The sequence below is a fragment of the Triturus cristatus genome, chromosome 5_2, assembly GCF_964204655.1.
Source record: "Triturus cristatus chromosome 5_2, aTriCri1.1, whole genome shotgun sequence".
NCBI lineage: Eukaryota > Metazoa > Chordata > Amphibia > Caudata > Salamandridae > Triturus > Triturus cristatus.
In genome coordinates this window covers 711493593-711506509 of record NC_140588.1, presented here as the reverse complement: position 1 = coordinate 711506509, position 12917 = coordinate 711493593, and the positions used below count along the sequence as shown (strand labels likewise).

The window sequence follows — 12917 nt, the reverse complement described above, 5'->3', positions numbered from 1 at the left end:
ACCTTCCTCAAAAGGAGGGTGGGGGAAATCCTTTCGTTAGCTCCCAACTGGAGCTCAGCAAGGTGCAATGTCATCTGTGAAGTCCTCAGAAGTCTTTTGGACTTCAGGGGCAGTTCCTTTGCTGTGCAGGCTTTATCCGCCGAATGTAGCATCAGTCTTTTCCTCAGACAATGGCCCAAAACTTCTTGGAACGTTTGCACCAACAGGCCCACGTGGCTTACAGAGTTGTCGCTGTACTTTATAGCAAAGGCGCAGACTCCTCTGGTACAAAGGCCTCCACTACAGCCATTACGAGTTTCAAAGCTGTCACAATATCATTTTTACTGGTAGCCCCTCCTTACATTCCTGAGTCACAACAGTGAGACTGTATAGGTTTGGCAAGCTCCATATAGCGCTGTCTCATGGGTCAGTCTACAGCAGCCCTCTCCTTGATTTGATTAGCGGACAGTTCCTCCAATATGCCAACATTGTGGCCATGGCATGCAAGCTAAGGTCGTCATTCCCTGAGGCCCCTGAGCCCATGCAGTCCTTGGTAACTATTCTATCCGTGGCAGGTATGTTCATAACACACATATATCGCGCACTGTGTTCAGATAGAAGGCTATGCCGCTTCTAGTAGAGAATACCTGGCAGCTTGTAAGCAATGAGCCTATTACCCCCAAAGACTGGTTTAAAATACATGCAGGAGTGCTCAGTGTCAATCGGTGCTAGATTCAAACTGATACAACATAGTATACATAGCCTACCTCTCCCCAAAAATTATTACAACCTACTGGATGGAGATACTAACCCAAATCAAGCATGGGGCGGGGTGATACGCATGAATAAACAATGTGTGCGGGGCCTGCTCTCTGACAATCCAAAGAAAAAAATGAAGTTGGCGATTCACAGTACTGGGACTCATAGTAGCTAAGATGCGCATTGCTATTAGCTGGTTAGGTACTAGACCTCCCCCTCACAAAGATAATGGAAGAAAGGCCTGCTGGAATGGGCTGGGGTGGGAGACGTGCATATGAGGAGGGCCCGCCGGGTTGGGAGGATGGCAGAAGATCTGCTTTCCTGGAGTGTTATGACGCAAGCGTTGTTGAAACCTCCTGAAGGTGACCAATCCGGAATTAGCTGATTATATAAGGCCGGAAAGTAAAGTTGGTAAATAGGAAGGGTGAGTGGACACCAGAAAATAAGTGGATGCTTGTCTTGTGTTAAAATGCAGGGGACCTGTAGTTAGCATCCGAAAGTACTCTTTCATGTGTGGTCCAGTAGATGATTGGAAGCTAGGGGGAGGGAGAACCGTTTTAGTTATGTAAATTAGTATAAACTATTATTTCTGTTATTGATGACTGTAGTACTATTATGCTTTTGACACTGTAACTTACTACCAATGTACAGGCAGAAGCTTAAGCCCATTTTACTATGCTAGGAAAAAGTCGTGCATCAAGATTACACTGTCCTGCTACTTGAACTGTCCGATGTACAGTCAGGAGCTAAAGCCTATTTTTCTACGCTAGAAATAAGTATTGCAATAAGATGTACATTGTCCGTCTACTTGAAATGCTAATAAAGAAATAAATAAAAAACGATAACAATTCACTCTGTAAGGCCTATTGGCATTAATGCGTACTGTTTACAATAAATAATCCAGGCACACTGCCTTTGTCATAACTGTTCATAATAAAAAGATCAGATCTGCGGCATCTGTCGTAACTTTTCCCAATGAACCAATTAGGCCTACAGCCTTGCTCCCACAGCCATCTCAGGCAAGCTGTATTGAGCATAATCTGGGCAATAAAAGTACTCTGTTTCAGTGGCAGCACACAACTTCTGCCCAAATAAAACCAGAACAGGGGAAGATCCACATGTGGGCAGAACCAGAGCCTCCCTCAATAGTGCTTCTTAAAGCTCTTTTACTCATGGTCACATGAGGTCTTCTGAAAAGTGCTCTTTCAAGCTAGATCTAATGAGAGTGCTAAATCCCAATTCACATGCTCCCATCTTCCAATAAGAAGTGAGGGGCCATAGACCCCTTTTAAATGAAGGTTGTAGACACGTGGGAGGATCAGAGAGGATCCTCCATCTTAGAGTAGGCAGTGCTAAGAAGGAACGGGGGAGCCTTCTTGAGTCTGTGCAAAGAATTGACATGAGATGTGATATTTCAGTCTAGCATAGCAATGAAGGAAATATCTGATGTGCACTTGTTGCTTACCTTTACCTTCACTCGTGAATGACTTATATGAGAAATAAATGCAAACCGAGCACATGCTGAATATGCGTATTATTGTTTCAATAAACACAACACATTGGCTGCTTGAGACCACGAATGGGTGCTTGAGATGCCTATGGTAGGTGGCAAGCACTGTATTTTCAAAAACATCGAGCAACAATGATCATTTGTTGTCAACTGTTGTTGTTCCCAGAACCCACAAAAGTGTTTGTATCATTGTGCATGCTAGCTTATTCCCGATGCATCCTCATTCACAACTATTGATGATGTGTTTGTTTCAACAATGCAGGATGATTTCACTCTGTCACATCTCCCGAAACAGAGAACTGCGCCCCAGGTCGCTGAAACAGAACGCTACCAGAGGCCCAGGTCTGTAATTCATGCTGATGATTCAAGATATATTAGGCTGTGTTTTTGTTGAGTCGCCACAACTATGTGTGCTCTTTAAACATGTGGTCCAGTGCAAGGACTTATACCAACAATAAAATGATAGCACTGTGGGTGTATTTTTTTTAAATATATACATTTTTAACATATATTTATTGAGTTCTAGAAGTAATCGGGAGAATTAATTACATACGCCTATTCGCGATTGTTCCATACAACATGTTTTTAGTTTGTACTTAAACAGTAATCAATATTAAGAGAAACAGTGGAAACCACGATCCATTTATTGATTAGTAACTAGGCCTCACTTGTAACTGGCCAGTCACAACCCCTATCTCATTTCAATATAAATTCCTTTCTCGTGAAGTCCCACCATGTAATAATATGCATTGGATATTATTGTGCTGTAGACATTCCATCTGAGAGAGGGTCTTATCTGCTTTAAGATATAATATGCCCTTATGTGTGTTCTGAAATATGTGCCCAAAGGTTATATATCATGATGCACAGATCTACATATGGGTTATAACTGGATCAAACCCTGTGTAGCTGTATAGTTGTTAGCAGTGTATTATCAGGGTGTCTGCTATCACTGCACATTTAGGCTCTTCCCCATAGTGTCCCAGCTAGTTACTATTACTGGTTTGTTTTATTGATTGTTGTATGGTCATGACCTGCTATTCTACTTCTCTCCATTTAATCAATCCTCATATGTAGCTTTCTAAAAGCGAATGAGAGTTTGATTTCCAATTTTGAGCGATCATTCTCTTAATTACTATAAACGTTAGATTGATGAATTTGGCTTCATGTTTATTCTTTTTTGTATGTGTGAACAACTTTACCAAGCAAGGTTTCAGCTTTAATTCAAACTTAATGTTGGTGACTATTTCAGTTGTCTGTAGAAACCCTTCTGTGGAGTCGACACAGCACCAGAACATATGAAGCAAGAATGCTTGATTAGCCATGCATCTAGGGCACTTGTCCCTTATGGATTAATACATTTTGAGCTTCTACAATATAATATCGATGTCAAAAATATTGTAATACACAAATGTTGTAGCATAAATATTGTAGTGATAAATATCAACTTTATACGCTTACAATGTAAACAAATATTGTTGTACTAAATATTGAGATCATATATTTAACTGTACATATTTTAAAGTATTTAAAATGATAATATCTTTTAGAAAATAACTAACATGTATATATGTAATAAAAATAAAGGTACTACAGTTGTAATAAGTAAGATTTTAAAGTGAATTTAATTAATAAAATATTAAGTCTGGGTGGTGAACTCCACTCCGCTCGCAGAGTTTGCGGAGTTTTCCAGCACTCCGCATTACACGGAGCTCGCGAAGTTCCCCAAAACTCTGCTCCTCATAGTAGAGTTTTTTTCCTCGCCTGCGTTCGTCAATGTCAAGTTGACGAGCGTGAGCGAGGAAAATCAACCACCCAGCGAGATTTCATTGCGAGTGGTCGCGTTGAGAAACCATCCGTTCACGTTCAGAAAGCTGCCGCTCAAGTAAAAATGTACTCGAGCGGCAGAAGGGAAGCAGCGCCCGCTTGCGCTGTGCATGGTGCTGTTCGCGATGATTGCACAGTGCCGACAAGCACATGGCACTGAAAATCACGGCAAACGGCATTTATCAAACGCTCTTTGCTGCTTGTGGAGCTAGACGTAGCGCAGCAGAGTTTTTTTGCACTTCGCGGAGTTCCGCATTGCGGAACTCCGCGAACTCCGCCCAGGCACAAAACATAAACTATATACATTTATAATGCAACATCGAAAAGAATGACAATTATACAATATAATTCTTTAATAACTATAACTACATTTTCAAACAATTATTAAAATTCATTTTACTCAAAAAACCAACTAAATAAATATTAAATTACTCTAAAATTACACTTTGGAATAAAATCATCTAAAACAAAAATAACAAAACAACACAACAAAAAGTAAAATAAAAACATAATAAAAATCATGTACACTAATATTAAAATAAACTACAACAAGTGATAAAAAGATATATCTTCAGCAGAAAATAAAAAAATACATTCTAAATCCACATAAAAACTGAAATAAATATTAAACAAACAATTAAACTCTATTACATTTGGTGGAATGAAATGTATCACTCCCAGTTCAACCTAAAAAAACAGAAGAGAAAGCGAATCACTTTAGAAGCCTAAAATGTACTATTCCCACTCTAACCCAAGCAGCAGTTGTGAAAGTGTTAGACTTTGGAGGGGTCAGGTTTACTACTTCGATTACAATCTAAGCAATAGTAGGAAAAGTGTTAGACTTTTGTGGGGGTGTCAGATGTAATATTTCCACTACAAACTAAGCAACAGTAGAGAAAGCCTTGGACTTTGGAGGGGTCAGACTTTCTATTCCTACCACATAGTACGCAATATCGGTGAAAGTATTTGACTTTGGTTAGGCCATATTTACTATTCCTCTTGCCAACGTTAGCAACATTAGGGAAAGTGATGGACTTTGGAGGGGGTGAGAATGTCTATTCATACTACAAACTAAGCAACGGTCAAGAGATTGTTGAGAAAAAAGTTTAAATAATGTATTTTAAAAAATCGCGACATTAAGAATGAATCTAAAATAAAATATAATATATTTTTTAAAGTACTTAAAAATATATATATTTGTATAAACACCCTACAACGGTACAACATTACTTTAAAAAATAACTTATAAAAACAAATGACCAATTTAAACATTATTTACCAATTGAAAACACTAGATAATGTGAAATGATATCAAAAAAATAAACAACTCCCGTAAAAAATTTAAAAATAGCTAATTATTTAAAAAACACTTTAAAATAAAAAATAATGTAATCAATTAAATAATTTACATAATTCATATTTTAATTACCCAATTAAAATCAATTAATTCAGTCATAAAAATCAGCCTCAATGGGAGGAGGCAAGACTTTCACTCAATTGCTTTTAGTCATGAAATGTCGCCAAACATTTCCAGAGATTCTAGTGTTTTAGTTAGATTCTGCTTGATAATACATAAATTAGACATCGAGGTAGTTAGTTTATAGATGATGTAAGTTTATTGTTCTTAGATGTTAAGTAGGTTTTCCAGTAAAGATGTAGTCAACCCCACCAGGAGCAGCCTACCTGCTGCTCAGCCCAGGATCCAACTGACACTTTACCTCACAGCAACCCGCACATTCCAATGACATCACCATCCACACCATCATTCTACCCATCACATTCACACTGGCTTAGTAGCAGAGGCAGAGAAGCAGGGAAGATGCATAGAATAAAACCTTAGATATAACACATGGACTCCTCGCGGAGGATGTGAACATCGCGCAACATAACGGTAAGAATGCGCGCTGGGGAAGCTGAATAACTGACACAAAATGAATGAAAGATAGCACTCTGGTAACTTCCAAACCGGAAGATAAAGCACAACCAGAGATGACTCTCCGTGAAGAAAAAATGGGAGCATCTGTATATGATCTCATGCCCCAAGTCGCGACCATCCACAGTACAATCACAGGGCACAAAAACACCAAATGAAGAGGGTTGAAATAGCACCGGGCTAGGTTGAGATCCATACAATAAATCAGGTTTGTAACACAGAATAAAGCTTGCCGGTTTAACAAATCCACCGTACGTAAAAAATAACTGATGCAGGGGTTTAACTTAACTAGTTCCTTGAAAATCAGTTCAATAAAAATCTGTAGTACGTAACAATTTAGTGTTGCAAGAGGGATTACCTCTTGGCTTGAGGATGAAGTAAGCAGAGCAGTTGTTGACTGCTGTAGGAAGAGTAAAAGGGGTTTCACTGAAGTTGAAAGAATCAGTAGCAGGAGCATACACCCTGTCAATGGCAGCAGGAAACATTTGCCAAGTAAATGGCAGCAGGAAACATACGGCAAGTAAATAGCAGTAGGTAACATACGCCCTGTCAATGGGCTGTCCGGTAATTATGGACACTGGTAGGGCAGCAGGGCACCAAAATCCTTGAGAGGGTTCTTTTAAAACTACAATATTGAATGAAAGTCCCTTAGAAGTAGCTTGAAGTAAGTCCTCAAGTGTAGTTTTTGATCCAACTCGTCACCAATTTATGTTGTGTCGTAGTAAGGAGTTCCAGTAGATGTAGTTGGGTTACAGATGATATAAGTTTATTGTTCTTAGACGTTAAGTAGGTTTACCAGTAAAGATGTAATCAACCCAACCAGGAGCAGCCTCCCTGCTGCTCAGCCCAGGATGCAACTGACACTTTACCTCACAGCAATCCACACATTTCAATGACATCACCATCCACACCAACATTCTACCCATACCATTCACACTGGCTGAGCAGCAGAGGCAGAGAAACAGGGAAGATGCATGGTATAAAAACCTTAGATATAACAATGTTGTATGCTGAGAAGAATAATGTGGGTCGTAGTCCCTCTCTGAATACACATCATCATCATAAGTCTTTATTCGAATTAAAAATAATTCATACAAGACACAACAAATCACAAATATATAAAAAACACAATCACTAATTCCATAAATACATTCCAATAAATAGATAAAAACATTTTTAGTAAGAAAGGATTAAACATTACAACAGACAAATGATGTGCAATACACGTGAATTATAAAAAGATAATTAAGACAGGAATGACGGCAGTACATTTAAAAAGCTTTAAACCTGCCCAGATACATTCTCTATGCAATGAAGAGTTTTTGATCTAAGTGACCATGCCCACCCCAAGTACTTAGCTAGGCCTATTGAATGAACTGGTAAGGTGCTCGTGTATAAAATTTGAATAGCTACAGCGGAGCTCCTAGTACCCAACAGTTTGCATAAAGGGGAAAGCCAATGACGTCTAGGGGCGGCATATACAGGGCACACAAACAGGAAATGGCCAGTGGTTTCTTTTTTGGCTCCACAAGCAGGGCAGGTACATGTACTTCCACCAGACCACCCAGAGGTTAAAGCCCTTAGTGGGAGGGAGCCTGCTCTAAGTTGAAAATAGAGTTTCCTATCCTTTGGTGATGTTATCAAATCCCAAAAGGGTTCCAAAAGAGGTGTAACCTTTGCCTCTAAGAAGCGGCTAGTCATCGTAGGGGAAGTAGAGGCTGCCCACACCCTGTGATATACCTTGTCCCAATAAAGTTTTTTCAAAAGCTTTTTTACAGGAAAGTCAGTGGCCGCTGGATCATTCCATAGGTTTTCCAGACCCAAAGTTTTTAATGATTCTCGAAGGTTCCTTAACCACTTGATTTTGTGAAACTTATCAACCTGGATTACGTCCATGATACCCACTGCGTAAGATCGAAGCTCCGGAGTAGTCCATAATCTCCTCCAGTATAAAACTGGACGGAGATTGGCCAAATCCTTAATGGCCTTCCTGCCTAGGTCGTAGTGCAGTGGGACCATTGGCGTACTTTGTGGCAAGTCTGTAATGGAGCGGAAAAATTTATTTTCAACTTCAGTGAGGGATGTTAATGTGTCAAAGCCCCATAGCTCGGCTCCAAACAGAACTGAGTTTAGGGCCTTTGCCTCATAGACTTGTAACACTGGTTTAACAGGTTTGGTAAGGGATTTTTTAAACTCTTTAACCAGCGTTCCCGATATCTGGGTAAGTTTCAGTGTTGAGATTTCCAGATGCCTATTCCACCGATTATTGTGGGACATTTGAATGCCTAGGTATGTAAAGTTAGTTACCTCCTCGAGAATTTGGCCGTTCATCATAAGCTTACCGGCTCTATAGCTAGCGTGTGGGTTAAAGGTCATAAGCTTTGTCTTTGCCACGTTGACCTCCAGTCCATGATCTTTACAAACGTTTTCGAAAATTGACAGTGCCCTCTGCATGCCGCTTGGGGTTTTTGACACTATAAGAGTGTCGTCGGCAAACATTAATATTGGTGTGGTTGCACCTGCCAATTTTGGAGTATCAGTGTTGGTCTGGAGCATATAGTCCACTATTCCATTAATATACAAAGAAAATAGTGTTGGGGCCATTGCACATCCTTGACGTACACCCCGCTCAACGGGGAACTCGATGGTTGATTCCCCCAGGCCGCCCCATTGAATTTTTGCAAAGTTGGACTCGTGCAATCTTCTTATTAGGGTCAGAAGTTCCAGGGATAAACCTAGCTTTTCTAGAACCCTCCAGAGCTGTTCGCGAGGGACGAGATCAAAGGCAGCTCTTAAGTCCACGAAGGTGACATAGAGGCTGCCTTTGCCCAGTTCGACAACTTTCCATAACAATTGCTTAAAGCGAAACACCTGGTTAATGGTGCTAATGGATTTGCGGAAGCCCGCCTGAAGACTAGAGAGAATCTCATTTGCTTCAATCCAAATAAGTACCTCATTCAGAACCATCCTCCCAATGACTTTTTGGATTGTGTCAATTAGGCTGATGGGTCTGTAGTTCCCCGGGAGGCTTTTATCGCCCTTTTTATAGATTGGAATTATGACGGCGCCCCCCCAAGATTTAGGTACTGGAGCGCCTTCAGCCACGGCGTTCGCTATAAGAGCGATATACTTGCTCCATGGGTCTTTATTCGCTAGAAAGAGATCAGAAGGAACACCATCCAATCCATGGGCCCATCCTGCAGCTACACAGGACAGTGCAGCTAGAGAGTCTTCGGGGGTAAAGGGCCCGGTCGAGTAAAAGGCATAAGGCATTATGCCCGGACTTATGTAGAGGGGGTCACGCGCATATTGGGGCTTAAAATAGCCCAGCCAATCCTCTTGTGAGACATGATTTGAAGGATTTTCCGATAGACCTCCTCTGCCCCACTTCAGTACGTTCCAAAACAGTCTAGCATCCCGGGAATGGCTGGCCTCCTTTAGGTCCTGCCAAAACATTTCTTCCCATTTTATTTTAGCTTGGGCGATGCTTTTCCTATAGGCAGATCTTGCTAATTGAATAAGTGGCGTGCTACCACTGGAAAGGGCTTTAGCCAAGGTGCATCTTGCACTTTTACATTGCTTGTCATACCACCTTGGTTGCTTGAGCAGCGGCTTAGTACCCTGTCTTATTTGCTTAAAAAAAAGGGACGTAATCCCTCAAAAAAAGACTCATGTAATCTAATTACTTGGTCTCGAGTTTGCGAGATATCCTCAAGGCTTGCATTAATTGCAGAGAGATTAGTATTAATCTGGGCTATTACTGAATCATTGGACTTTACTGATGCCCATTTTAACCTTCGAAGGTCATTGGTTGGCACACATGCGGGGGGGCCAAGATTGGTTCTTTTGACAATGAGCATGATTTGCCCCACCAGCTGTGAGAGACACAAATGGGGTTGTGATCACTCTCCAGTCTTCGCACCACCTCCATGTCAATGGGAAGGGACCACAGCCTCATACAGCACAGGACATAATCGATCCTACTGGTTGAGCGGCCGTTGTCAAAGGTAGATGCTCCCAGCTTATCCCCTTTAACTCTTCCATTCAATGCCCGGAGACAAAATTCTAAGCAGAGTGCGTTGACCTGTGTTGCCACCATAGACCACCGTTTGATGGGAGGTAGCGCGAGGGCTGGAATACCCCAGCATAGGTCCTCATCGGGGTCAAGCCCCCATTCAGAGTCACTATCTAGAAGGGGTTCGAAGGTGACATTAAAGTCCCCAGCTACGATCAGGTCCCTACTACTCGATTTAGATTCTATGAGTGCAGTTAGGATTTCCAACACGCTTGACTTCTTCCCCTTCGTGCCCCGAAGATAGATGTTATATATATCCACAGTGCTCCTGGGGCCGAACGTGAGCCTCACCAGTTGGATATCCTGGGACACAGTGTCAATTTCAATAGCACGTGAGAACAAATCCTGGCGAGCCCATATAGTTAGTCCGCCGGAAGGGCGGCCTTTGGGGCCTTTGGTTGCTGGGACATGAAAATTCAGATAACCCGGCATAAACCGGGCCTCGGGACACCATGTTTCCTGGAATAGGCAGACATCGTAATCATTAATAAATCTCACCCATTCAGGTGTGTCAATTTTGGTCGTAATACTGGCCAAGTTCCAAGACAAAAGGGTGCCAAAGTTTTTACTCGGACATATGACATGGGGCTCAGCAAGGCTTCCAGATACATTTGCCCTCTCTTCCGACGTATTCGATGACGACAGTGAGATGTCAGAGGTGATTGCCAATCCATCCATTGTTAGACTATCATTAGCCCCTGATGCCGTGGGAATTAAGGGGGTATTGATGCTATGAAATTGTCAGTAACAAATGGCTGGGGTGTAAAAATAGTTTAAGTCGTGCACCTCAATTCCAGATCTAGGACCATAGGGAGTGTTTTCCATAATAAACCTCGAAAGGCGTGCGTCTTTAAAATTGACAATAACACAATCTCCCCGAATATTTTTAGGTTGGGAACCTACCCATTGGACCCTTCTAACAAATAGAATCCGACCATTCAATTCATTTGGAATTGGTCTATGAGTGTTGAGCCAGTGACTAACTTTGTTTTTTAATTGCTCATAAGATTCGTTTTTGTTAGTGGGGAGTTCGGGAACACCCGTTAAAACTACAACATAGGGGAAGGATTCACGAGGGAGATGGAGTTGGATCGAGGATGGCCTAGAGTCATTACCTTGGGGAGCAACGTTTAGGCTGTGTAAGTTGGTGCTCAAACTACCTAGATGCATAATGTTTGTATTGGTGTCCTGGGGTACTTTACTTAACCTACCCTCCCGCCTCGGAGATTGGCAATGTTGTGTCGTTCCCGCCTGCCGTGGCGGCTGATTGCTGTTTAGGATTGAAGTATCTACAGCAATTGGAGCAGGGGCAGGGACAGGCGGTATGTCAGATGTAGATGGAACAGGACCAACGGGACCAACAGAGTAATTAGTTTTAGGTATGTCCTTGGTGCATAATTTAACGACATTCGTCAACGAGCAAAAATTATCCAAGATGGTTTGTTCCAATTTATCTACTTTAGATACAACCATTTCAATCCTTTCCATTAAAGGGGAAATTAAAGTGCGAAAAATGCATTCTAACTGAAGAGCAAAGTTACTTGAATCAAATGGAGGTAAAGCGAGTCTACCAGCATCATCCATAGAAGTGCCGAGGCTAATACTTGGTGAATCAAGAGGAACAGTGTTTTTAGGTACTTTGGAAATTTTGGCTGGCCTAGTGCGATCCGTCGTCCCCCCCCTTTTCCTTTTCTGTGTGACTAGCCTGGTGGATGTGGAAGATCTGGCCCCTGCTCTAGTCAGGGGGCAAGGGGTTTTAGGTGCAAGTATGGATACTACTTCCTCTACTGGCGATGCAGCCACTGAGTCAGTTGTGTCTAATGTAAATCGTGGTGCCTCCTCTCGCGGCTGCTCTCTGTCATTACTTGGTGAACTTACATGAGCTAGGGGGCCCAGTGATGAACGCCTAACAAATGAAGGGTCTGTCGAGAGGCGTCTTTCAGTAATGGCAATTTCATGGTCCAAGACCGAGACAGCACGGGTGATGAATTGGTCCATGGTCCCTGCAATTGTGGAGGGAGCTACGGGACGTCTCCCCTTCCCTGCCATTTTTCACAGAACCAAACGTGAAATAATAGTCGGTGTTTAAGTAATAATCAATTGTCCAGGTATTGGGACTAGCAGCGGCTTACTTCCAATACCGGACGAAAAGGGTGTGGCCCAGCCCGGCCTCCTCCGGCCCCTGACGGCCACAGACGGTCCCACCCTTGTCCCGGGCTTCTCCCGGCGCCGACCCGCGCGCGATCCCGCGACGCGGAGGGAGTCTCTCGGTTTTAAGCGCCTCCGGGCGCGCTGGTGGGCGGAAGTGGGAAGTGCCTCCGAGGACTCTGGGGGCTGTAGTCCCCCCTCACAGCGGCCAGCGTGGAAATGGCGGTGGAGGAGACCACAGCGTAAGGAGCCCAGAGAAGAAACTGCCAGGAGGTGAGGTGAGCGCCAGGTGAATATCGCCGATTCTGCAGATGCCCCCGCTCCACCGAGGGAGCCTCTCGGTTTTAAGCGCCTCCGGGCGCGCTGGTGGGCGGAAGTGGGAAGTGCCTCCGAGGACTCTGGGGGCTGTAGTCCCCCCTCACAGCGGCCAGCGTGGAAATGGCGGCGGAGGAGACCACAGCGTAAGGAGCCCAGAGAAGAAACTGCCAGGAGGTGAGGTGAGCGCCAGGTGAATATCGCCGATTCTGCAGATGCCCCCGCTCCACCGAGGGAGCCTCTCGGTTTTAAGCGCCTCCGGGCGCGCTGGTGGGCGGAAGTGGGAAGTGCCTCCGAGGACTCTGGGGGCTGTAGTCCCCCCTCACAGCGGCCAGCGTGGAAATGGCGGCGGAGGAGACCACAGCGTAAGG

At 43.2% G+C, this 12917-nt stretch overlaps 1 protein-coding gene across 2 annotated transcripts in view; it reads left to right on the top strand.

Moving 5' to 3' along the window:
- The window catches only part of LOC146829162 (uncharacterized), a 220918-nt gene that overhangs the window by 77320 nt on the left and 130681 nt on the right, over positions 1–12917 (top strand). For both annotated transcript variants that reach the window (XM_085607812.1, XM_085607813.1), the window contains exon 5: positions 2511–2590. In XM_085607812.1, the coding sequence (XP_085463938.1) occupies positions 2511–2590 (80 nt within the window). The remainder of the gene's footprint in view (positions 1–2510; positions 2591–12917) is intronic.